Source organism: Lissotriton helveticus, chromosome 9, assembly GCF_964261635.1.
Source record: "Lissotriton helveticus chromosome 9, aLisHel1.1, whole genome shotgun sequence".
Lineage (NCBI taxonomy): Eukaryota > Metazoa > Chordata > Amphibia > Caudata > Salamandridae > Lissotriton > Lissotriton helveticus.
The window spans coordinates 1,076,334,218-1,076,361,682 of record NC_136070.1 but is presented as its reverse complement, the minus strand read 5'-3'; the positions used below and the strand labels follow the sequence as shown (position 1 = coordinate 1,076,361,682).

Genomic DNA, 27,465 nt, shown 5'->3' with positions numbered 1-27,465 from the left:
TGCATAGGGAGTGCAGAGTGGAGAGTGCATAGGGAGTGCAGAGTGGATAGAGAGTTGAGAGTGCATAGGGAGTGGAGAGTGCATAGGGAGTGGAGAGTGCATAGGGAATGGAGAGTGCATAGAGAGTGCAGAGTGGAGAGTGCATAGGGAGTGGAGAGTGCATAGGGAGTGGAGAGTGCATAGGGAGTGGAGAGTGCATAGGGAATGGAGAGTGCATAGAGAGTGGAGAGTGCATAGAGAGTGCAGAGTGGAGAGTGCATAGGGAGTGGAGAGTGCATAGGGAGTGGAGAGTGCATAGGGAGTGGAGAGTGCATAGGGAGTGGAGAGTGCATAGGGAGTGGAGAGTGCATAGGGAATGGAGAGTGCATAGGGAGTGCAGAGTGGAGAGTGCATAGGGAGTGGAGAGTGCATAGGGACTGCAGAGTGGGGAGTGGAGAGTGCATAGGGAGTGGAGAGTGCATAGGGAGTGCAGAGTGGAGAGTGCATAGGGAGTGCAGAGTGGAGAGTGCATAGGGAGTGGAGAGTGCATAGGGAGTGAAGAGTGCAGAGTGCATAGGGAGTGCATAGGGAGTGCATAGGGAGTGCAGAGTGCATAGGGAGTGCAGAGTGCATAGGGAGTGCAGAGTGGAGAGTGCAGAGTGGAGAGTGCATAGGGAGTGCAGAGTGGAGAGTGCATAGGGAGTGCAGAGTGGATAGAGAGTGGAGAGTGCATAGGGAGTGGAGAGTGCATAGGGAGTGGAGAGTGCATAGGGAGTGGAGAGTGCATAGGGAGTGGAGAGTGCATAGTGCATAGGGAGTGGAGAGTGCATAGGGAGTGCAGAGTGGGGAGTGGAGAGTGCATAGGGAGTGGAGAGTGCATAGGGAGTGCAGAGTGCATAGGGAGTGCAGAGTGGAGAGTGCATAGGGAGTGAAGAGTGCAGAGTGCACAGGGAGTGCATAGTGCATGCATAGGGAGTGCATAGTGCATAGGGAGTGGAGAGTGCATAGGGAGTGGAGAGTGCATAGGGAGTGGAGAGTGCATAGGGAGTGGAGAGTGCATAGGGAGTGGAGAGTGCATAGGGAGTGGAGAGTGCAGAGTGGAGAGTGCATAGGGAGTGGAGAGTGGAGAGTGCATAGGGAGTGCAGAGTGCATAGGGAGTGCAGAGTGCATAGGGAGTGCAGAGTGGAGAGTGCATAGGGAGTGCAGAGTGCATAGGGAGTGCAGAGTGGAGAGTGCATAGGGAGTGCAGAGTGGAGAGTGCATAGGGAGTGCAGAGTGCATAGGGAGTGCAGAGTGGAGAGTGCATAGGGAGTGCAGAGTGCATAGGGAGTGCAGAGTGGAGAGTGCAGAGTGGAGAGTGCATAGGGAGTGCATAGGGAGTGCAGAGTGGAGAGTGCATAGGGAGTGCAGAGTGGAGAGTGCATAGGGAGTGCAGAGTGCATAGGGAGTGGAGAGTGCATAGGGAGTGCAGAGTGGAGAGTGCATAGGGACTGCAGAGTGGGGAGTGGAGAGTGCATAGGGAGTGGAGAGTGGAGAGTGCATAGGGACTGCAGAGTGGGGAGTGGAGAGTGCATAGGGAGTGGAGAGTGCATAGGGAGTGGAGAGTGCATAGGGAGTGCAGAGTGGAGAGTGCATAGGGAGTGCAGAGTGGAGAGTGCATAGGGAGTGGAGAGTGCATAGGGAGTGCAGAGTGGAGAGTGCATAGGGAGTGCAGAGTGGAGAGTGCATAGGGAGTGGAGAGTGCAGAGTGCATAGGGAGTGCAGAGTGCATAGGGAGTGCAGAGTGCATAGGGAGTGCAGAGTGGAGAGTGCATAGGGAGTGCAGAGTGCAGAGTGGAGAGTGCATAGGGAGTGCAGAGTGCATAGGGAGTGGAGAGTGCATAGGGAGTGCAGAGTGCATAGGGAGTGCAGAGTGGAGAGTGTATAGGGAGTGCAGAGTGCATAGGGAGTGCAGAGTGGAGAGTGCATAGGGAGTGCAGAGTGCATAGGGAGTGCAGAGTGGAGAGTGCATAGGGAGTGCATAGGGAGTGCAGAGTGCATAGGGAGTGGAGAGTGCATAGGGAGTGCAGAGTGGAGAGTGCATAGGGACTGCAGAGTGCATAGGGAGTGGGGAGTGGAGAGTGTATAGGGAGTGGAGAGTGCATAGGGAGTGGAGAGTGCATAGGGAGTGGAGAGTGCATAGGGAGTGGAGAGTGCATAGGGAGTGCAGAGTGGAGAGTACATAGGGAGTGCATAGGGAGTGGAGAGTGCATAGGGAGTGGAGAGTGCAGAGTGCATAGGGAGTGCAGAGTGCATAGGGAGTGCAGAGTGCATAGGGAGTGGAGAGTGCATAGGGAGTGCAGAGTGGAGAGTGCATAGGGAGTGCAGAGTGGAGAGTGCATAGGGAGTGGAGAGTGCATAGGGAGTGGAGAGTGCATAGGGAGTGGAGAGTGGATAGGGAGTGGAGAGTGGATAGGGAGTGGAGAGTGCATAGGGAGTGGAGAGTGCATAGGGAGTGGAGAGTGCATAGGGAGTGGAGAGTGCATAGGGAGTGGAGAGTGCATAGGGAGTGCAGAGTGGAGAGTGCATAGGGAGTGGAGAGTGCATAGGGAGTGCAGAGTGGAGAGTGCATAGGGAGTGGAGAGTGCATAGGGAGTGCAGAGTGGATAGGGAGTGGAGAGTGCAGAGTGCATAGGGAGTGGAGAGTGCAGAGTGCATAGGGAGTGCAGAATGGAGAGTGCATAGGGAGTGGAGAGTGCAGAGTGCATAGGGAGTGCAGAGTGCATAGGGAGTGCAGAGTGCATAGGGAGTGCAGAGTGGACAGTGCATAGGGAGTGCAGAGTGCATAGGGAGTGCAGAGTGCATAGGGAGTGCATAGGGAGTGCAGAGTGCATAGGGAGTGCAGAGTGCATAGGGAGTGCAGAGTGCAGAGTGCATAGGGAGTGCAGGGTGGAGAGTGCATAGGGAGTGCAGAGTGGAGAGTGCATAGGGAGTGGAGAGTGCATAGGGAGTGGAGAGTGCATAGGGAGTGGAGAGTGCATAGGGAGTGGAGAGTGCATAGGGAGTGGAGAGTGGAGAGTGCATAGTGAGTGGAGAGTGCATAGGGAGTGCAGAGTGGAGAGTGCATAGTGAGTGGAGAGTGCATAGGGAGTGCAGAGTGGAGAGTGCATAGGGAGTGCAGAGTGGAAAGTGCATAGGGAGTGCAGAGTGGAGAGTGCATAGGGAGTGCAGAGTGGATAGGGAGTGCAGAGTGGATAGGGAGTGCAGAGTGGATAGGGAGTGGAGAGTGCATAGGGAGTGGAGAGTGCATAGGGAGTGGAGAGTGCATAGGGAGTGGAGAGTGCATAGGGAGTGGAGAGTGCATAGGGAGTGCAGAGTGGAGAGTGCATAGGGAGTGCAGAGTGGATAGAGAGTGGAGAGTGCATCCCCTCTACTTCTCTTCTATGGACACTTGTACTTCTTCTACTTCTCCACCAGCACAGTGTGTGTTTGCACTCGCCCGTGGCACTGGAGACTGAAGCACATCCTTCTTAGGGTGACAACCGTCTAGCTGGTCATTATGGACACTCTTTCCAGTTCTGTACTTTTATGTGATCACACTATGCATTATGGGGGGTGTAGTGTTGTTTTGATTCCATTAGAACACAGCTGAAAACAATGATTTGTAGATAAAAACTCTAGTCCCACTAAATCTTGGAAGTGCTTATTCACACACACACATGCATGCACGCACATATGCAAACACACTCTCTCTCCCTCAACAGGTGCACTACCTCCTCACAAGCACGGACAGCAAGCGTCGCCTTAATGTGCCACCCCAGCACGGTTTAACCCCCTCAGCTGTCAATTGGCCGTCTATCACGTGACACCTGCAGACCAGACTCTGAATTTCTTCAGTGAAATCCAGTAGGGTACAATAGGTCTTACATTTGCAAGAGATTAAGCTGTTGGCAATGTAAATGACAATGCCATTTATTTATCTGTTTTCAAAACCAACACATAAATAAAATTTTTGTCATTTACAATGCCAATAGCGCTAACTTTGGCAAAGGCGAAACCGTTGCATTGTAAATGCTTGTTGGTTTAGTTATAGACGTATGGAAAGGCGAATTCCACCACCAATGTAGCAGGTAAAACAAAGAATCTCCTTTGTAACGGTTTTCTGTTTTCCTTGATGTCCTTTCTAAAATTCTAGGATGATCAGGCAGCAACATATATTTGCCCCACAACTCACTTTCACAGTTGTGTTTATGTACGGCTTCTTAAGCAGTATGACAACAGTATGTACGAGTCTAAGTGATAATATGCTAATGTGAAGTGTAAGAAAGCTTTACATAGGCATTCTTTTTTCAGTTTTGAATACTTTCACACCAAGTACTGGAAGGTGAATGTCTTGGTGATGGTGGAAATGCCAGGTATAAATTTGCCTTGATACGCTATCAGAATATCTTCGTCTTCACCCCCTTTCTGAATGTTTTTCAGGATTATGTTGCTAAATCTCTCGATTTTCCCACCTATTAGGCAACTAGACCCATATTATTTTGGACCTGATGTCTTCCCTTTCTTATATATAGGCACTATGATGCCACTAATTCATGATTCTGGGACAAGAACGATAAAATATAAAAATATCAAAAACAACAAAACTAACCACAAAGCTCAAAATACGCTGTAATTAAACGCAACATGACCCGTAGGATATACAGCAACATATCAGGGGGAAAATGGAGTAAATACCTGGAAAGGGCATTGTTAGACGGAGACCGGGAGGGCCGGCCGAGCACAGTGATCGCACAGACAGGTAACTTCCCCCCCACAGATGGACACCACACAAAGATTAGGGTAACACCTTTTATAGGCACTTCGGGTAGTAGTGTGGTACGATACAAGGCGATCAGGACACGATGATCCTCTCAATTCTAGTCTCTAGTAAGGGAAGGGGGTAGCGGGACAGTCTTGGTACCCACGGGTACGGGTGTGTAACGGTGATAGCTCACAATCCTCGAGCTCGGTGTTCGGCTGGGTCAGACCGCGGCAGCGCCGGCAGGTCCCGAAGAGGTCGTAGGTGGCAACGGGCCGCGGCAGCGCCAGCAGGTCCCAACGAGGATGAAGGTTACAACGGGTCGCGGCAGCGCCAGCAGGTCCCACGAGAATGCAGGTTGCAACGGGCCGCGGCAGCGCCAGCAGGTCCCAACGAGGATGGAGGTTACAACGGGCCGCGGCAGCGCCAGCAGGTCCCACGAGGATGCAGGTTGCAACGGGCCGCGGCAGCGCCAGCAGGTCCCAACGAGGATGAAGGTTACAACGGGCCGCGGCAGCGCCAGCAGGTCCCACGAGAATGCAGGTTGCAACGGGCCGCGGCAGCGCCAGCAGGTCCCACGAGGATGAAGGTTACAGAGGGCCGCGGCAGCGCCAGCAGGCAGGACAATAGTTCACAAGGCAGGGCTGTGGCAGCGCCAACAGTCCGTCAAGGATGAGTTCGTCGCGGTGTCTCTCGACTCCAGGATACAACTGCCTTCCTGTCCTGGGGCTGCCCCAGTTATAGGTCTGGCGCCCTTTGATGTCCGGACCCTCGCTCTTGGAGGTCGGGAGGTCCGGGATGAGGGAGTCCAGACACCCAGCAGGGGGGCGGAGCCAGCGCCCGAGGAGGCTGGGGGTGCTCGGCACCTGGCGGGGAAGAGCCATCGACACTTCGTACTCCCATTGACCTGCCAAGTGGGCCGTTCACCTCCTGGGTGGAGGGTGGTGCCGGGATGTCGGGGCCTGGCCAGGCCCAGGGTTGGGGTCGGGCTGAGGCCGCGCGGCCGCGTGGTGCCGTGTCCAAGATGGCGGCTGGGCCGGGCAATGGTGCTGACGGTGGCCCGGGCCCTGTCCTGCGGGGAGGGAGCGAGCCCTTCATGTGGCCTGTCCAACATGCGTCCCCCCCAGCTGAAGGCGGGGAGAGTCACCCATCTTCTTGGGGACTTTCCTCGTCGAGGCGGAAAAAGCGGGACAGGCCATCCGCGTTGGCGTGGTCTTGGCCAGGGCGATGTTCCACAGTGAAGTCCATCCCCTGCAGGGAGATGGACCATCGCAATAGTTTGGGGTTCTCCCCCCGCATCTGCATGAGCCATTGCAGGGGCCGATGGTCCGTCTGTACCCGGAAATGGGTTCCGAAGAGGTACGGCCGGAGCTTCTTGAGGGCCCATACCACCGCGAAGGCCTCTCGCTCAATGGTGCTCCAGCGCTGTTCTCGGGGCAGTAGGCGTCTGCTGATGAAGGCCACTGGTTGGTCCACTCCCTCGGGGTTCAGTTGGGAGAGGACGGCCCCAATACCCTGGTCGGAGGCATCGGTCTGCACGATGAACTCGCGGCTGTAGTCGGGGGCCTGGAGCACAGGAGCGGTGCACATGGCGGCCTTCAGCGTCTCGAAGGCTGCTTGACAGTCGGGAGTCCAGTTGACTCTTTTTGGGTGGTTCTTAGACGTGAGCCCCGTGAGGGGCCCCACAATGCTGCCATAGTCCCTTACAAACCGCCGGTAGTATCCGGTGAGCCCCAGGAAGGCTCGGACCTCGGTTTGTGTCTCGGGGGGTTGCCAGGACTGAATGGCAGCTACCTTGAGTTGGAGGGGGGCCACCAGACCGCTCCCCACTTGGTGTCCGAGGTAGGTCACGGACCCCTGGCCGATTTGGCACTTGCTGGCCTTTATGGTGAGGCCGGCCTGTTGGAGGGCCTGCAGGACCTCTCTGAGGTGGTGGAGGTGATCCGTCCAGTGGCGGCTGTATACCGCGATGTCGTCCAGGTAGGCGGCGCTGAATTCTTCGAGGCCTGCCAATACCTGGTTCACCAGTCTTTGAAAAGTGGCTGGAGCGTTCTTCATGCCGAAGGGCATCACTCTGAAATGGTAGTGCCCATCCGGGGTGGAGAAAGCGGAACGTTCTTGTGCCCTGGGGGTGAGGCCGATCTGCCAGTAGCCCGCTGTCAGGTCGAAGATGCTTAGGTAGCGGGCTGCCCCCATGCGGTCGACTAGTTCATCTGCTCATGGGATAGGGTGAGCGTCGGTTCGGGTGACCGCGTTCAGACCCCGATAGTCAATGCAGAACCGGAGTTCAGGGGTGGTGCCCGGGGCCGCAGCCTTGGGGACCAGGACGACCGGGCTGGCCCAGGGACTGTCCGAAGGTTCGATGACTCCGAGGGCGAGCATCTTGGAGACTTCTTCTTGGATGCATGTACGTACCCGATCCGGTACTCGGTACGCCCGGTGTCGAACAGGAGGACTGTCCCCCGTGTCCACGTCGTGCAGACACCAGGAGGTGACTCCGGGTGCGAGAGAGAGCAGGTTTGCGAACGGCAGCAGGAGGGCCCGGCAATCTTGACGCTGCTCTGGGGTCAGGGCCTCAGAGAGTCGGACCCCGTCCACCGAACCATCTCTTTCCCGGGTCCTCAGTAGGTCAGGGAGGGGCTCGGAGTCTCCTTCTGCGCCACTGTCGGTAGCCATCAGCAGGCTGAGCTCTGAGCGCACGAAGTGGGGTTTGAGTCGGTTGGCGTGGAGGACCCGGAGGGGGTTCCGGGGGGACTCCAGGTCGATGAGATAGGTGACGGGGCTCCTGCGCTCGATCACCTTGAAGGGCCCCGTCCATTTGTCCTGCAAGGCACATGGTTCGATGGGGGACATCACCCATACCTGCTGACCCGGTTCAAACTCGATGGAGGAGGCATGTTGGTCGTACCACTTCTTCATGTCCTCTTGACTGGCCTCCAGATTGGCTTTAGCGATCTCCCTGAATTTCCGGGACTGATTACGGAGGGTCAGGAGGTATTTGTAGACGTCCGGAGGGGTCTTTAGGGGGGCCATTTCCCATTCCTCCTTCACTAGGCTGAGAGGCCCGCGAACGGGGTGTCCGTACAGGAGTTCGAAGGGGCTGAAGCCGAGGGACTTCTGGGGGACTTCTCGGTAGGCGAAGAGGAGGCACGGTAGTAGCACGTCCCACTGGCGGCGTAGGGGTTCTTCCAGCCCCATGATCATCCCCTTGAGGGTGCGGTTGAACCGCTCGACCAGTCCGTTCCCCTGGGGGTGATAGGGGGTGGTGAATCGGTAAGTGACTCCGCACTGCTGCCAGAGGGATTTCATATACTTTGAAATAAAGTTCGTACCCCTGTCGCTGACGACTTCCCGGGGGAAGCCCACTCGAGAGAAGATCCCCATCAAGGCTCGACCCACTACTGGGGCTGTTATCGTACGAAGGGGGACCGCCTCAGGATAGCGGGTAGCGTGATCCACCAGGACCAGGATGAAGCGATGTCCCTGTGCTGTTCGGGGGTCCAGGGGCCCCACAATGTCTATTCCCACCCTTTCGAACGGGGTGGTCACCACGGGGAATGGTTGTATGGGTGCCTTGAGTTTGCGGCCGCTCTTCCCACTGGCCTGGCAGGTCGGGCAGGACCGGCAATGGTTGGATACGTCATTTCTCATTTTGGGCCAAAAAAAGTGAGTCACCAGGCGGTGGTAGGTCTTGTCTTGGCCCAGGTGCCCGGCCAGGGGGACATCATGGGCTAGGTTCAACAGGAAGTCTCTGAAGTGGAGGGGCACCACCAGCACTCGCCCGGCCCCCAGTTCTGCGATTTTCTGTTCGCTGTACAAGAGATCATTGTCCCAATAAACCCAGTGGGCCCCGGTGGTGTCTCCTTGGCTCTGGGCGAGCGCTTGCTGTCGCAATCCCTCGAGGGAGGGGCAGGTCTTTTGCTCCTGCCGGAATTGTTCCTGGGTGGGCCCCCCTTCTTGACGCCACTGAGCCAGGTCGGGAAGCTCGGGGGGCTGTGTGGACCCCTCTGGGGTGGGGTCCGGGTGGTCGGTCTGGAGGAAGTCTTCTTCTGGAGTGATCGAGGGCGGAGGTGCTGCCCATTCTGGTTCTTCTGGTCTAGGGATGGTGCGGGTGGCCATGGACCGGGTGGTTACGCACGCCCAGTCCGGGAGACCCAACATCCCCAGATGCTCTCTTCTTTCCACAGCGGCCCACGGGGAGCTCTCGAGATCGTTCCCCAGGAGGCAGTCTACGGGGGCATCGTCACGGACAGTTACTTTCAGCATGCCGGACACTCCTCCCCATTCGAAGGGGACGCAGGCCATCCGACACAGGCTCTCCGAGTTATCTGCCGATCGGACGGGGCAAAGTACGTTTGGTAGGATTTGTTCTGGGGTCACCAGGTGACAGCGGACGGCCGTCACACTGGCCCCGGTGTCACGCAGGGCCTCGGCCTTGCGCCCATTGATGCTCACCCATTGGCTGTACTTCCGAGTGTTGGCGGGCAGGGGAGTCCGCGGGACCATGTCTCTTCCTCCTAGGCATGCCAGGGTCATGGCGGCGGGTTCCCACTTGAACTGCTCCGACTCATAGGTCTCCGTGTCTTCGGAGACTTGTTCTTCTCCCAGGGCGGCGGCCGCCATCTGGCGGGGCCCGGGGGCCTGGTTCTTCGGGCAGGTCGGGTCACTGGCATAGTGGCCGACTCGCTGGCATCGATGACACGTCACGTTAGCTCGGAACCCCGGGCGCATCGGGGGGTTTCCCCGGCCTGCTGGGGCCGGGGTGGCGTTAGTGGGTGCGGCCGGGGCGGCGTCTCTGCCCCGGCCCGGGCCTCCTCCTCCTCCTCGGGGACGATGGTGACCTTGGTTGGTTCTGTTCTGCTCATTCGGCCCACTCCGGGCCACTCGGGTGCTCTCCCACCGGTCAGCCTCGGTGGCGAGCTGCCGGGGTTCAGTCAATTTACTGTCGAGGAGGTGCTGCCTGAGCTCGACAAAGCAGTTGTTGGAGAGGTGCTCCCACACAATGAGATTGAAGAGTTGTTCGTAAGTGGTTACGTTGTTACCCTTGATCCACCCCTCGAAGGCTCGGCTGAAATAGTTCACGTATTCCAACCACGTCGTACCTGGGATCCGGGTGCAGTTGCGGAACCTCTGGCGGTACATTTCGGGTGTAAGTCCATATCGACTGAGGAGGGCGGCCTTCATGTGGTCATAGGACGTCATTTGATGGTCCGGAAGCTGCAGCAGGGCATCACGACCCTCGTTGACGAATCTCCCCCATAGACCGGCTCCCCAGTCACTTCGAGCGACCCGGTGGGCGGTCATGGCAATTTCATAGGCCTTGAACCACTGCTGTATGTCGTCGTTCCGGTGATATTCTCGGACCACATCCTTGGGGATGTGGACCTTCTGCTCGGTAGGACCCGGGGAGTGCGGTTGCTCGGGCACCCCTAGGTTTTTGTTCAGTTTGCGTATTTCTATCTCCGCTAGTTTGCACTCGTGCTCGTATGCCAGTCTTTTTTCTTCGAGGTCTCTCTGTCTCTGTTTTTCCTCTCGCTCTTCTCTGAGCCGTAAGTGTTCTAAGTTTATTTTTTGTTCCGCCAGTTTCAATTCTCCGTCTAATCTGAGTCGTGCCAAGTCTAACTCGTGTAATCTATTTTTTTCCCGCTCTTGGATCTCTTCATGGGAGGGGCCTGTTCTCCGTTCCTCCGTCCGGGTGGTGTTGACTTCCGGGGCTGCGGGGTCCCGGGGGGTTGCGGTATTTGTCTCTGTCCAGGCCTCTAGGGCGTTTTTGAAGTCTTCTTTTGTGCTTAGCCCGGTGGTAGCAATGCCTAAGTCCATGCAAAATTGTTTGAGCTCTCGGTGGTTGTATTCTTCCAGCTTTTCCATCTGGAACTTCTCCGCCGATCCGCTCTCTTTGGTCGTCATTGTGGTTTTAGTCGTAGGGTGAGTTACTGTCTGTACGGTACGCGTTGGTTCGGATCGCGCCGCTAGCCACCAATGTTAGACGGAGACCGGGAGGGCCGGCCGAGCACAGTGATCGCACAGACAGGTAACTTCCCCCCCACAGATGGACACCACACAAAGATTAGGGTAACACCTTTTATAGGCACTTCGGGTAGTAGTGTGGTACGATACAAGGCGATCAGGACACGATGATCCTCTCAATTCTAGTCTCTAGTAAGGGAAGGGGGTAGCGGGACAGTCTTGGTACCCACGGGTACGGGTGTGTAACGGTGATAGCTCACAATCCTCGAGCTCGGTGTTCGGCTGGGTCAGACCGCGGCAGCGCCGGCAGGTCCCGATGAGGTCGTAGGTGGCAACGGGCCGCGGCAGCGCCAGCAGGTCCCAACGAGGATGAAGGTTACAACGGGTCGCGGCAGCGCCAGCAGGTCCCACGAGAATGCAGGTTGCAACGGGCCGCGGCAGCGCCAGCAGGTCCCAACGAGGATGGAGGTTACAACGGGCCGCGGCAGCGCCAGCAGGTCCCACGAGGATGCAGGTTGCAACGGGCCGCGGCAGCGCCAGCAGGTCCCAACGAGGATGAAGGTTACAACGGGCCGCGGCAGCGCCAGCAGGTCCCACGAGAATGCAGGTTGCAACGGGCCGCGGCAGCGCCAGCAGGTCCCACGAGGATGAAGGTTACAGAGGGCCGCGGCAGCGCCAGCAGGCAGGACAATAGTTCACAAGGCAGGGCTGTGGCAGCGCCAACAGTCCGTCAAGGATGAGTTCGTCGCGGTGTCTCTCGACTCCAGGATACAACTGCCTTCCTGTCCTGGGGCTGCCCCAGTTATAGGTCTGGCGCCCTTTGATGTCCGGACCCTCGCTCTTGGAGGTCGGGAGGTCCGGGATGAGGGAGTCCAGACACCCAGCAGGGGGGCGGAGCCAGCGCCCGAGGAGGCTGGGGGTGCTCGGCACCTGGCGGGGGAGAGCCATCGACACTTCGTACTCCCATTGACCTGCCAAGTGGGCCGTTCACCTCCTGGGTGGAGGGTGGTGCCGGGATGTCGGGGCCTGGCCAGGCCCAGGGTTGGGGTCGGGCTGAGGCCGCGCGGCCGCGTGGTGCCGTGTCCAAGATGGCGGCTGGGCAGGGCAATGGTGCTGACGGTGGCCCGGGCCCTGTCCTGCGGGGAGGGAGCGAGCCCTTCATGTGGCCTGTCCAACAGGCATGACAAGACATGGTAGAAGAAAAACACATTGATGTTTCAGCTCACAATGTATGAACCAGATCAAAATGTACTGAATCAAATGAGTCTATCACTAATACCATGCTTGAAATCTAGACTGATGCACACTAACGAACATATGGTGAGTAGTAACTAAGTATAAGATAAGTGAGTCGGATTTTTTCGTATAAAAGCCTGCCTCTAATTTACTTATTACAGGAGACTTGTGACATCGCTGGTAACCTGTAATAAAGCAGTGACATAGCTGCTGACCTGTAATAACTTATTTTAACTGACTTCTGAGGTCACAATGCCAGCTTTCAGAGCCAGGAGCCAAGGTGAAGGGCAGGTCACAGGGCGGGGGCTTAATTAAAGCTGCAGTTTAAAAACATACCCTGGCTTTCTGTTCTGTTTTTGTAGATCCACAGGGATAAGCAGAAATAATATATTTATACAAACATGTTTACTTTACGCGTGTAAGGCAATTATAGAAAAGATAGACTATCTCTGCATGTTTCTACACATTCTGAGCTACTGTGTTTTTACAACAAATATCTATCTACTTTTTTGTGTGCTGAATTTTACACTAGAATCTACTTTTATTCTTCATGTTTACAAACATCCAAATCTTTCATTTGAAGAAGCAACATACCAAGTATTTCAGTGGTTTTTATGATGGGTGATGCTGATGTTGCCATGTAGTATAAGTAGTAAATTACCCCCCCCCCGCTCAAATTACCCCCTTTCCTATAAGAATATTACAAGTCACCTCAGAGTTCCATGACCTTATAAAGAAACTCCTTGGTAACATGCATTATCCTTATAGTGTATGGCAGGAGGTTCTTTATCCCATACAGGATACCTAGTAACAAGATTAAACAAATCCTTAGCATCTAAGAGCTTAAGCAAACAATACTGCTTTGCAATGAAAGGTGGTTGGATGAATTAATGTATGCGGCAAGTTGAAATGACTGTTTTTTCTGTGTTGCTTCCTGGTACTTTTAGCAGCTGTCGTGGTGGGGCACAGGAGTGGGGGGTGGGGGAGCTATAAGAAATGCAGCTGTGGGATGGGACCCATCTGACCACCCTCTAGCGATGCCACCACTGCCAACATGTACAATAGAAAAATATAACCGGTTGCAATTTAGGAGAGCAAAATGCTCATGCTGCACAGTAAATCAGATAAAAGAGACAAAAAAAGCTGCTGAAAGAGACATTTTTTAATTATATTGTACTAGCAAGACACTGTAACAAATGTGCATCACACAATAATAAACAATCAAGGTCAATCAACTCGTGAAAGACAATAAGTTTAAAGCAGGATAGTGGAAGGTCACATTTACTTCAGCGTTATCAAACTAGAAAAGAAAGCATAAAAACTAGAACAAGGATGCCAAAAGAGAGTGACAATCCATTTAAACCTTCATATTTCTGTGATGGGTAACAGTCTACAGACCGATTGCTTCACATTTAAAAGATAAGAGTTTCTGAGAGATTATGGGGTTACTGCCCTCTCTTAAAAAATCTTGACAGATGCAGAAGTGTTCTGTGAGGTCTAAGGACAATAATTAAAGATCTTTTTAGGCCTGGTCAGACAGCTTTAGCTGTCTGCTAGATGTATTCTTTATAATGTATAGAGAGTGGCCTTTAGGGTCTGCACCCTTCAGTCATAGCTTTGAGACTTTTTCAGTCACATCATGGATAACTCTAGAGGAGTATTTCTCCCTCACCAATCTATGGCTTGCTCTGAGCTGTTGAGCCTGAAGGGTGAAATTGTGGAAGGACCAGAACCGCTGTGCCTGAGTTATGAAGACAAAGTGTAACCTGAGCCGGTGTGCCCAAAATGTAAAGAGGTGGCATGGTCTGAGCTGCTGCACATGAAGTGTACAACTGCAGCATGACGTGAGCTGCACTGCCCGTCTAATACAACAGTGGTGTAACTTAAATTGTTGCACAGAGTAAACTGCAGTTAGACTTAAGTCATGATCTCCCACCCACCTGTGAAGGTCTACTTGATGATATAACTGTCGCAATAACCCTGTATGTACGTAGCTGCAACAATCTGGGCTTGAACTGCCCAGGTAGGATAGCACTGCACACCACAAGACCTGCTGTGAACAAGGATGTTCTTGAGCAGCCATCAACAGACCGGAGCAGCAGCAGATGCAACCTTAAAGGTGCCCCGAAGGAACTGTTGAAGCATGCCTAGCCCCAGAAGATGAGGAGCTACCAAGTCGGGGAAGAGCAAGGCAGGTGCTGAAACGATGGGCCCTATATACGGACAGAAAGTCTGGATGAGTGGAAACAATGACAAAAGCTACAGACTGAGTGCTAGTCCAGGAGTATTGGGTTAATCTGCACCTGGGCCAACTCTTGCTAACAGTAGTTCAAAGAATGGATCCACCTGGACCAAAGGGAAGACCAAGGGCCATAAGAGAGAGAGAGGCACCATTGTACTCTAGTACCAGGACACTAAAATTGTACTGTGTGCATACCTGTTTGTAGTATTTAGTTCTAGTGTGCATTAAATTACTTCTACTCTCTAAAGTCAAACACTAGATTTGACGATCATTTATCATCCTGATATGCTGAGCTCGAGCATCACTACACTACCTCCTTGAGAAGCCTGTGACTGCTTGCGCTCCTAAACGGAAAGGCAGTGCTGAAGGGGTTGTACTTGGTCCAGTTTGCAGAGCCATAGTGGGACAGACTTTGGGACATTAGAGATAAATAACCACCGTCCCATCCAAGGTCGAGGCCTAGTAGCCAATGCTTGCCCCATTACCTCTGACTGTAGTATTCGTGGAGTCTCATTCAGCACAGAAAAGGGGATGTTGCATTTACTACTAAAACAACCTGCCAACATACAAAAATAAAAACTGCATCCTCTTTACATGCCCTAAACATGAGTTATTTGGTATACTACTAATGCATATGGTGCGTAATTCGTTCAAATACGTTAACAGAAAGAAATATCTACAATTTAGAGCTTGTTTTTGCTATTGTCAGACAAGTTAATATAGAAAACATCACTGATGCGACTGTGAACTCACAAAAAATTACTTGAGAGCAAAGCAGCATCCCATTTGAAAGGTGTACTATGAATAAGGTTCCAAGTTTTCAGATTTTACTGATTTTTACAGATAAATACAGACAGAAATCACTGTGCATATATTTTCAAAAGTGGAAAAATACAGAAAATTGCGTACCTTTTGATTGACTGTCCAATCTGTTATTCATAAATTCCATGTCATTAGCTGTGCAGATTGCCAGCATGGGGAGTTAAAAAAAAAGGTATGTGATTTCTTTGTATGATTGGCTGTCTGAATAGAAGATTTTGCTATAATGCTGATATTTTCATGTGGTTGCAATTTTTTATTATTTTTGGCTTAGTAATAAGCAAAATCCGGCAGACAGCTAAGTATATGTGCACATTTATCAGAAACATAAGTGCATAAATATACAAATTCATTTATTCACAAAACACAAAATAAATATGCATAATCACATACAGGATGTCCCAAAAATAAATATAGAAAGATACAGATGGAAATGTTCAAAAAGTAAATAACATAAAACCGTGAGCTCTAACTATAAAGCATATACAAGCATTTATCAAATGACGAATGATTAACCAAATTATTTCCTGTTGTGATTGACAGGCTTTGCCGGCCATCATGAGCCAGCAATAAAATCTGCAAAATTTGGTCAGCCAAAGGGCGACCTATCCTCTTATTCATCGACCAAATTGGATTGGACAAACTATAGGGAAGAATTTGGTCCTTGCATCCAAACTGGAACAGCATAAAAGCAATGGGTCTGTAACAACATTAATACTACTTAATGTTTACATCCATCTGAGTGAGGCGACAAAAGATGAGCACATGAATACGTTGTTAGGAATAATAAAATCACTACAGAGCAGAGGCTGTATTGCCAGGTACAGTTCATCATTTCCGGTGACTTTAATATTAACTTATGTATTTCCACAGGGAATATGAATAAAAAGGGAAATACCTTCAGACGACGACTTGAATCATTAGGACTGATTCACCTCAATGGAAATACAAAAGATGATTCACCGGCGGCAATAACCTTTTTAAGTGGGTCCAAAAGCTCCACAATCTATCATACCTTAGTGAGTGAATTTGTACCATGCCAAACACGAAAATTCCTAACTGTTCCACGCATAGAGAGCGATCACATGCCACAATTATTGCAATTGGAGCACTTTACAGCCAGACGGACAGCCGCAAGAAATCTTTTTTCCACGCCACATGCCTACAATTTTAAAAGACTGAAATGGCGTGGAATAGGGATCGAAAATGTGATGGCAGAAGTATACCACCACGCGGGTACAAGTGAAGAAAATTCAGTGGAATCTGCAAGCCCATATTCACCACAAAGTAGGGAAGGTGAAAGAGTAAGATCCTGGGATATCCTAACAGGAGCCTTAATGGAACTCTTTTCGGATAACAAAAGTGAACATTCAGCCAGGCACCAGAAGAAGCTCATGCGGACAAGCAGCCACCATCCCTGGTTCAATCATGAACTTCGCAAGCAAAAAAGCCTAATAGTACGCAGAATAAGAGAAATCTCAAACCAGTTAAAAACAGGGGGGAAACCTGACAGAAGCGTGCTTAAAAATTTAAGAAAACAGTATAGGAAAAACTGCAGAGTAGCTAAATCTAGTTATCAGGTCGCAATATGGAATAAACTCCTCTTGGCTAGTAAACAACGGAATGGAAAACACTTCTGGTCTCAGATAAAATTACTGACACTCGGAAAAAACAGACATCAAAACGCAGGGATAAACGAGGAAGAATGGGTAGCCCACATAATGAGTATGTATAAAGTATCAAAGTTTAAACCAACCCTAGGTAGTCCAACATCAAAAAAGGACAGCAGGAGGCATGTAGAACAAAACACACAAAGTCTCCCTGTGGGCCTAAATGCGAATAACAAACTAATCTCTCCGAAATATAAAAGCTCCGACAAATTAATAGAAGTAAGCGAACTAATAAAAATCATCAAAAAGCTAAACTCGGAGGGCGCACCAGGACCAAATGGCATTCCAAATGCCCTCTTCAAGGGAGAAGCTTCATATTGGGCCCATTATTTTCCCCCACTCTTTAATGAATTGATTGAAACAAATGGAATCCCTGAATCCTGGAGGGGAAGTATTATACAGCCAATTTTCAAAGGGGGAAATTCAACAATGCCGATCAACTACCGATTAATTGCTTTAATTGATGTCGAAGCAGAGCTATATGCAAGTTGCCTACTAACCAAACTAAAAAAATGGTCCGATGAAAACAACCGCATCCAGAGATCTCAAACAGGGTTTCGGTGGGAGCAGGAACTCTAACAAATCTAACAGCATTAACATTGTTAGCCGAAAAAGCTAAATTTAAAAACACCTGCCTGTTCGCCTGTTTTGTGGACCTTAAGCAAGCTTTCGACAGCGTGCCCCGTGAACTTCTTTGGGAAAAACTGGCCATCTGGGGCATCCCCATAAATCTGTTAAAGGCCATCAGAGAATTATATTCAAATACATGGAGCCGGGTAAAGGTAGGAGATGGCCGGTGGGTAACAAAGAAAATAAACACCAAAAATGGCCTGAAACAGGGGTGCCTGCTAGCTCCTACCCTTTTTAACCTGTACATATCTGATCTTGAAGATGCCCTTGTGGAAATCAATAGTCACCCACCATCGATTGTTAATGAGGAAATTAGGTGCCTTCAGTACGCCGATGATTTAGTACTGCTAAGTCAAGCGCAAATCGGTTTACAAAGAGGAATTCATGCCGTAGCCAAATATTTAACAGTACAAGGGCTAGAACTGAATTTATCAAAAACAAAGGTTGTACGGCTAGTAGATGCCAAAAACAAAAACAAGAAATATACATGGTATGTAGAGGGGAAGAAAGTCGAAATAGTTGCTTCCTACAAATATTATGGTAGAACGAAAATGAACCCAAAAATCACAGCTCATTTCAATGAAGTCAAAATCTCAAAATCTGATATATGGCTTCAATGTATTAAAAAAGAAATTAAGCTGTCCATCATATGGCAACTTATTAACAGTTATGCAGGCACTGTTAATGCCAACAGTAACCTATGGCACTGAAATAATGAAAGGATGTGAAATTACGGTTTTAAACAAAATACAAACAAAAGTATATAAAAAAAGTCTTCCATATCCAGCAAAGCGCATCGCCTGCTCAGGTGCGGCTAGAGTTTGGCTTATTAAACCAGGAATTTCGCAGCAAAGGAGATTTTATAAAACTGTGCTGGAGGTTGCGTGCTTCTGCAAGTGGAACTATAGATCACCTATGCTGGAAAGAAATAGAAAGACAAAAAGGAAAGAAAACTCAAGGATCCTGGGGTAGTTACTTAAACCAGGTGATAATGGACCTCTCCGCCCTAGATATTTGGAATCTTAGCATAGGAAAAAAGGCATTCAACAAACTAATTAACATCCCAATAAAATGTTTGTCTCACTCAAAGGATGAGAACATCCTACTGCAAAGACGGCATGCCTGGACAGTTATTAATGCATATGGGAAAAGGAAGCCTCAGGAATATTTATCAGCGTATTTCTCACATACTTTAAAACATCAATTCATGAGGTTGCGTCTGGGCATGTGGGAAACAAAAGACTTAATCCCAGCATGGAAGGATAAAAGGGAAAATCGAGACTGCAGACTATGCGGATATAAAGACGAATCTATTCAACACATTTTCTGTGTATGCCCTATGTTACTAAATGAACGAAAAGCACTTTTAAAATCACTACTGAACAATTTGAATATACGCTCAACTACCTGGCTCGGCGGGACCTCAATCCCATTAGCATGTAGAGGGGTAAAACTTTTAAAACGTGTATCTAAAGGAAATCGGTTGAAACTATATAGAGAGCCAAAAAGATTCTCTAAAAAAACTAACAGCCAACCAGAAAATTAAGAAGAGTCAAAGTGCTTTTTTTTTTTTAATAATGATGCTAGAAAGACATGATTTTAAATATTAGACGTGTAAAAGTAACTTATTCATTATTTTTGTATGATTAAGCAAACTATTCTATGTGTATATATGTAGTAGTATTATTTAAAAACTTGTATTTGGTGTAATGGTTTTTGTTTTTAAAAGACCGATCACCCAAAATAAAATCTTGAAATCTTGATTAACACAGCCACCTTAACTTTGTCCAATGCTTCTAAGTCAGGGAGGTCTGCGGCATTGGACTTGCAGCAGATAGGAGTTTATCCGGTGCTGCTAGCTGCACTCGAGGTTGCTTCAGAGACAGCCAGCATTTGCACACCTAAAGTATACAACATGTTTGGATGGAATGCTTGAATTCATCTCATCCACTGCCAGGCCCTCTCTGAACCGGAACACAAGCAACCCAGGACAGGTTATACCCTTGTTATGGGCTCATCAACTGAGTATAGCTTGGTTCCAGTGACACAGTGTGCACGGGGCACATGTCTGGACAACACATTAAACTACACAAAAAGTGCTTGATGGAATGCTTGAAATAGCTCAGCAGCTGGTAATTACTCGGGGTCGCATCCCAATCTATTGTTATTTTGCACACCACACCATCTCAGTTTGGACCCAGTTATATGCAAATCAGTCCTGTCCCTGATCCAGTGTTAACAGTCCAGCCCGAACTGCCAAGCCAGGTCTTCCATGAACCGGAACACAAGAAACCCAGTACTGGTTTTGACCTTGTTATGAGCATTTCTGTCTAATATAGCTTGGTTGCAGTGACAGAGTGCACAGGACCCAGGTCTGCAAATACCTGTCCCACTTAGAGCTACACAATAAAGTATATAAAAAGTGATTTATTGAATGCTTGAATTAATCTCAACCACTGGTAATTACCAAGGTCGCATCTCAATTCATCGTTATTTTGGACAACTTGCCACCTCACTTTGGAACCAGCTATATGCAAATCAGTCTTGACCCTGCTTCACTGGGAACAGTCCAGCCCGAAGTGCCAAGCCAGGTCCTCCCTGAGCTGAAACACAAGCAACACAGGACCGGCGAGTCTGGTGCACCAATGCAGAAGAATTAGTTCCTTAAAGAACCATGTGGATTTTAACTAGGGAACTTGTTGATAAAACCAACATACATTTAACATTTTTATTTTTTAGAAACCTAATGGTAAAAAGAATTACAATGAACTGTAGAATGTCTAGAATGAGGCATGCAGGCAGTGCTTAATTTGTGCAGGTAATTGGCATCAGTGCTCATTTTTGAGGACTTGGACTTATTTTTCATCATCAGAAATGGAGAAAAGTAAAAGGAAGAACAAGATAGGAAAACAGAGATAAAGGAAAAAATAGGATCGTAAATAAACTACAAGAGTGAGAAAAGGCCACGAGGGGGCAGAGTGGTGGATGAGGTGACATTAAGAGGTATGACATTCAGCAGCACCAAAGAAAACCTTTAGGCTCCTGCACTTGCTTTTCCTAAGTGGAAGAAATAGATTGGGTAGATATAAGTAAAAATTAAAGGATCGTGGTGAAAAGGAAAAGTTGGTGCTGCTCAATAGTAGAACTAACCTTGAGGTAATGTACAAGATTAGGATTATTTGCTTTAACAGATGAAAGGTGTAATTGTATTATAAAAAAAAAACAAGAGTGATGGTAGATGGGTTAAAATAGAGGCACGGCATCTGTTAAGGTGATATTACAACATTCCTAAAAATGGGAAGGGTCTAGCAGCTTTCAAAAAATTGTAGAGTAAACTTAGACCAACTACTGCTAGATATTCAATACTAACATCCTGAATGACAAGCCTGTTCAAAATTGAGTTTATTATGTATATTTTTATCAAAATGTTCACCTTCTCATCACCAATTCTGAAAAGGTACAATCTACCTTATGTCCATCAAGCCTTGACTATGGAAGCTGCCACAATCCACAGCATCCAACAGGAAACACAATGAAATCTAAGTTTGATCACATTAAATATTAACAGAACAGAATGTCTAACCTTTGTGAGTGGCAATGGTAGCGTGCAGGAATCAAGACTAAGGGCCTCATTATGATGCCAGGTGATCGGAAAAGACAAAAGCCATTGCGGTGGTCGGGAGACTGCCTGAAGAGCATGCAGCGGTCTGCCTGCCAAATTTTGATAGAACCGCCAAGCTGGCGTTCAGAACTCTGTGGTAACACTGCGGGGCATGCCACAGGCACTGGAAAGTGCTATAGCAGATGCCGGCGCCATACAGCACCTTCAGCATGTCAGTGCACTGCGTGCCATGCACTATGTTGTGCATGGCACAAAGTGCACACATGAGAGTGCGAATGTAGGGGGGCACTACATGTACCTCCCCCGGCACATTTTACTCTGCGCTCCGATGACCGGGAGTCCTGTTTGGAGCCCCCTCGATCCCTTTCTGACAACCTTTATATGGCGGGATCTCCATCATGTAAACGTTGTTGGAAAGGGATATTGTAATCCTGCCTGTGGTGCCTGCCGCAGGCACAGCCGCCATTCTGGGATGCTTTTCTGACTGCCGCACCATTGGATTTATGATCCTGGCGGAGGTGGACATGTTGCGTTCAATAGCTGTGGGTCTGACCCACCGCTGCCATTCTGGGATGCTTTTCTGACTGCCGCACTATCGATTTATGATCCTGGCAGAGGTGGACATGTTGCGTTCAATAGCTGTGGGTCTGACCGGCAGTATCGTAATATGGCGATCGGACTGACAACAACGGGCTGTCGCGGTCACACTAACGACATCGTAATGAGGTCCTAAGTATAAAGGGACCTTCAAGCTCTGCATGAGTTGGTCCCTCTGTGCCTGTATGTGATGTGTGAAATTGATATCCTGTGAAGTTGCAATGGTGAATGTGGCTGAACAAGGACAAAACAAACACAAAATGTTCATATTATGTATATGAATGGCCATGACAGCAATTTCTATTGAAGTCAACGAAGGCCATAGTGTACACTAAATTCCTTAGAAAACCTTCTAGGCATCTTGGTAAACTGCTACCAATCTCCGGTACTTTATTCCTTCTTCCCTTTACATTAATATAAGTTTTTCGAAAAATGCATGTAATGTATGGATCTTGTTACGTTCAATCACAGAAATAGGTACGATAGTGTCAAAGAAATGTAAGGAAGTATGAAAAATGTACTATTCCCTAATATTCACATTTCCCTCTCTTGGGAAGAGAACACATACATTTAGTATAAAATGTATTTCCATCTCAGGGATGCATTAACTAGTGTTTTTAGGTGAGGCATTTCTGGCTGGATGGTACTATTTTTGTCTCGTCTCGTGGGTTCAATGGGTTCTTTCTACAGGCATGTTCTTCTTCTTAGTTTTCTTATTATAGTACAGTTTTCTTATTATAGTACTTGTTTCTGCCATCCGTGCAAAATCATTTATTTCACCCCAACTCTTTACAATCATGATCATAATAGTTTAGTCACCATATTGCTGGTACCCAAGACTATCTTCATTTATGTACATTTAATACACCTCAGTACACCTCACATAAATTTCCTTCTAGACTTTTCAAAAACCTTGCAAATGAAAGAGTAACAAGTAGTTGATAGTCAATCTCATATTCATTCCATACCAACAGACCAAAAGTATTCTGTATTCCTGAGAACATCACAATCGCAGGAATACAAGTGACAGATTTTCATAACAAAGTATTTCTCACTCTATGTCACGTAGAGCAAGTACTTCTGTAAAAAAAAAAAGAAAATTGATGGAATTACGTTAATTTGGGGTTGCAGCGTTTTCCACATAATTATGCCACATATTCCATCATCTGCTGTTTAATCTGCAGATGTTGACAAAATAAAGTATGTTTCTAGCTTAAATGGTTCAAAAGTTACTAAAAATGACGCAATCTGTTGCCATTCAGTGAAAGACCCTTTGTAAAGTTTGACTGATCCCCTATCTGTTCCTTATCACTGTATGTGGGTGTTAAAATGTACTAATAAGGGAAAACCTTTGCCCAGACAGTATTAACCTGTGTAAAAAATACAAAATAACGAAGCAATGCTATCACAAAATGTGGACACTACGCTGCATAATTTGCCTTTTTGTGCAGCATAATATAGTCAATCCTGCCGCATAACTGTGTCCTTCCCTGCTGCATGATTCCAGTAGTCATGTTCATAAATCATGCAAAAAACTACAGCACCCTATTAAATACCATATATTTGTTACAATACTTCAGATATGGACAATCAGGAAAATCTGTTAATGCTGGCTCGCTCTGTGGCATGCAATAGTATGAAACAATTAATATTATTTTGCTGCTCTCTTTCGTTAGTTATATTATGCTAAAATACTGTTTCTCAAGATACACAGCTCCTTTTGCATTTAAAGAAGTGGTAGCATCTTTATTTAAATTAAGATACATACACACCCTATTTTCACATCTATGGAGGAAGCGTTTAGTAAACTTAATATCTCTTACTTCGGGCAGCTAATCATCTTGAATACAACTCCTCTGACAAAATCAGTCTAATGCCTCAAGACACAGATATAAAAGACCTGAAAAAAGTATTACTTTTATGAATATCTCCTACATAACCAAACCTGTTGCATCCATATCCATGGGTAAGACCAGCCTGAATCCACCCACCTTCTTTCCCTTACCACTGTGTACCAACCTTCTCTGGATTTACTTCTGGGGTTTCTTCTACATCCATTTGTAACCTGGTCCTCCTGATGTTTACATGGCAGCAAACCGCCTGGTCCTCATTGGTAACCGACTTCTGTGCGTTAATGACTCTAGGGCGATAAATATTCAATTGGAGGATACCACCCTACTGGCATAATGACTAAGCAAATAATAAAATTAAATATTGTAACAGCTGAAGAAGAAGGGAGATGCAAGCAGTATAAGAGAGGTATCAATGGAAAAGAGAAACCAAAAACAACTAGACGGGGAGTCAGAAAACAATTTAGACACAGAGAACATTCAGGGAAAAAGCATTAAAATAAAGAAAAACAAAAAACTAAGACGAGGAGCACCTGGAAAGTTAGAGAGGAAGTACACTGCAAGAGGACTGTTAATACAGATAGCTTTAAAGAATGAGTAAAATAACAAAGAAAGTCAGCACAGAGGGAGGAAGAAAAACGCAAAAGAGATAAGCCAAATTGAAGAAGATGCATGAAGCAGGAAAAAAACGGATCAAACCAGAAAAAGAGTTAAGGTGGCGGAAAGGGATCACATTGAACGAAATCAGAGACAAAGTGAGATATATAGCACAGATAGTAAGATATAACAAGCAAGTATTGCTTTAAATATCACCAACTCAGAACTTACAGATCCTCACTGGGTTAAAGCAGTGCATATCACTCCCCAGAAATAGAATAATTAAACTGATAGACCTATGAAATGGGAAGGTTAATCGGGGATTACTCAAGAGGTTAAGGAAAGCACCTGCAGATATAGGGGCTGGCATCGACCGAAAGGTTCCAATCGAAATACACAAGATGGACATTCTGCCTACCAGAGACTGGATCTTCGTAGGAGAATAGGAGAGCACAGGGTTGGTATGTTAGTTTCGAGTAGGTAGAAGGACTTTAGGGAGAAGGTGGATAGATTGCTTTTTCTTAAAAATATATTTAAAGCATGTAAAATCAAGTCAACAATTTAAGTCCCAGGAGAGCCCTCACTCACTCTGCATATCCTGTGTCCCACTGGAGAGGCCAGTCCTTGGTTGAGGAAGATATGGGTCTGAGGCCAAGACTCTTTCCTTCTCTGTAGATTGTAGGCAGGAACCGTGGTCTCCGGGGCACCGTGGTCTTCTGTGCTTTTAACTCCCGGGCAATGGGTCCGCTATCACCTTCCTCAGGAAACGACCGCCTAGTTTTAGCAGAAAAGAATTTCCTAAGCCGAGTAAAAGACATTTAGGAACCTCCTGAAATTCAAAATCAGTGTCCTCCTAACTTCTGACAATTTAGTACGTTTCTTTTTCATCTATTTCCTCGCTTCCTCTCGGCGCCTCTCTTCCTTTACTCTACCTACGTTTTTTTCGTTTTTCTTTCACTTTTGGCAGCAGTCAAACATCAACCATACTTCTTTATCATTCTCCCACCTGTCGTACAGTATTCCCTTCTCTCACTCCTGCCTCGTTTTGTGCTTGGCACACTGTGTCCTTTGACCCTTTCAGCTGAGCCGCTCTTAAAGAACCCTCTCCTTTTTGACTTCCGATTAATAGCAGTCCAACTTCAAATATCTGAACTCTCAAAGCAGAAATAAAGGCTTCGTTTAGGTTGAGCCGTGTGAACGAGCAGATGACGGTTTCACTTCCCCATTCCATCAAAACCAGGCAATCTGATTCAGCTGTGGCCTGAAGTATAAAACTGTAAGGTTTCTTAGATAAACATACCGCTTACAGCTCAATTAAAGGTAAAGTTGAACTTTAGCCATAAACAGGTCGAACAGGAAAAACGAGTTACTCCCTGGGACGCGGAGAAAAGGAAAGTAAAAGGGGTGTAGTTTCATCATAATGAGCAACGACAAAGCTAGATGCTCACTGATGTGTTTATGTAACCTGTCATCAACAAAATAAACAGTATAATAAATCTAAAGGCTGTTGTGAATGGCAGGGAAATAGCAATTGTGATTCTTACAAAATGTTCCTAATTTATGCGGCAATTGTAAAGGAATGTATTACTAAGCTTTAATTCAGTCAGTAAATATTCTTTATTCTGCTAACAAAGCCATAAAAGACAGCTACACATTAGAAAGAAAGAGTTATAATCCAGGCACTAAAAACAGTGCATCAATAAAATGTGGCAAAGGCACAATAAAACAAATAAGAACATACAATCCAAAAGTGCAAACAGTGCAGCAGAGCATCACTGATGCAAAAAGGCAAACAAGAAGCAGATCAACACTACCCATTTTCTGAAACCCCTAAATCACTCCTGATCCTAAGGCTATGAGAAATGTAACTGATTTCAGCATAACAGGTAGTTACAGTATTTAAGAGCTGCAAAAGCTTGAGACTCATACTAGCCAGTCTACATTTGTTGATACGCAAAATAGGGCGTACAAATTGAAAATCTGGGGGTAATATAAAAACTACAAAAACACATAAAATGGATACGGGATTGGCGACTGGTGTTATCACAAGGGAAACAGGGCAAGGAGGAAAACCAGGAGTCTTGTTGTGGAAAATGAGCCAAAAAGGGGACTGTACTCAACCTGAAGCAAGTTAAATAAAATGTATGCTCCACGCTAAGTATGATGCAGGACTTTCGCTGGGGCTGATATCCATGTAATGGCGTACAGCATTCATATCTTCAGACCAGTTAGCCATTTTTAAATCCCTGCTGTTTTGAAAGTGTGAAGGTATAAGGGTCCTTGTGTTGCCATCAATTTCACAAGGTGAGTGGAATAGGTTGTGTGAGACGCCAAGGTGTTCAAATGATTTTCTGATATAGTCCAGTCAACCAATCTTATCGCCATGTTCTAATATGATACTGTCAACCAGGACTTGGCGAGAACATTTTATAAAGGGAGCACTCCAGATTTTTGCCCATAGTAGGAGTAGGCCATGTTAATGGCATCCTCAATGTAAAGGGAGACCAACCTCTGTGTGGGTAATGATGTTGGCGGTGCTTTTATGGACTGCCAGAAATCTGGCAAGAAATGTATTTTCGATTGTTTGTAGATGTTCATAATCTGCATACTCACAGACTAAAGCCTCGTAGGTGCCCAGTGATATACATTTATTTTATAGAGGGAAATCAACTCTTTGATTGGTTTTTGTTTAAGTTTTTTGGTAAATATATCAAAATGGCATCGACTGCATTATCCATTTTAAGCCCTCTCTGCACCATAAGCTAAACCGATTTAAAATGGCGGTCTAGCATGATTACAAGGTAATTAAAATTTGTGACTTTAGTGATGGACATCTCATCGATGGTGAACCTGCGAGAACAAGTGTTTCTGGGACCAAAGGTCATGATAAATGACGTTTTTTGATTGACCTTTAGCTTCAGGTCCCCCATAAATTCGTTGAAGAAGGCCAGGAGGAGCTGCAGCTTGTCTGCAGTGCGCGACAATAACACAGCATCATTTGAGTAGAGAAGTACGGGCTCTGGCCTATCCCCTACCCTAGGTAGATCCTTCTCTTTAGCTGACAAAACTTGGTCCAGTGCGTTGATGTAAAAGTGGAAAAGAAAGGGAGCTAGAATGCAACCCTGTCGGACTGTGGATTTTGAAAGGAGGCGTGCATTCCCCTTCACTGCTTTACCGAACTTGAGCCACGGTATCCCAAAGGAAGTCAATAAGGGCACAATCGACCCCAGCATTACTCATTAAATCCCAAAGCCTTCCGCTGTCCATTAGGTCGAACATGCTAGAAAGGTCTATGACCTTGGCGTACTTCCCTGTGAGCAGGAGCATGTTAAGGGATTGCTCTACTATGCCCAAGCCTGGACGAAAACCAAACTGCACATTGGATACAAAACCTTTTTCTTCCATACAATCTTCCAGTTTCTGGAGAATCACCTTTCTGAGGACTTTGGCAGAGGAGTCCAACAGCGAGATTGGG

General features: G+C 47.7%; 1 protein-coding gene across 4 annotated transcripts in view; it reads right to left on the bottom strand.

Annotated features, from left to right (window-relative positions):
* PPM1M (protein phosphatase, Mg2+/Mn2+ dependent 1M) overlaps positions 1-27,465 on the bottom strand; it is a 242,076-nt gene that overhangs the window by 142,926 nt on the left and 71,685 nt on the right. For 2 of the 4 annotated variants that reach the window (XM_078661457.1, XM_078661456.1), the window contains exons 2-3: positions 24,579-24,764; positions 23,563-23,683 (exon numbers count right to left, since the gene is read on the bottom strand). In XM_078661457.1, coding sequence (XP_078517583.1) covers positions 23,563-23,683; positions 24,579-24,764 — 307 coding nt within the window. Of the gene's footprint in view, positions 1-23,562; positions 23,684-24,578; positions 24,765-24,977; positions 25,373-27,465 lie in introns of those variants that run through there. The other 2 variants (XM_078661458.1, XM_078661459.1) reach the window with 2 other exon arrangements.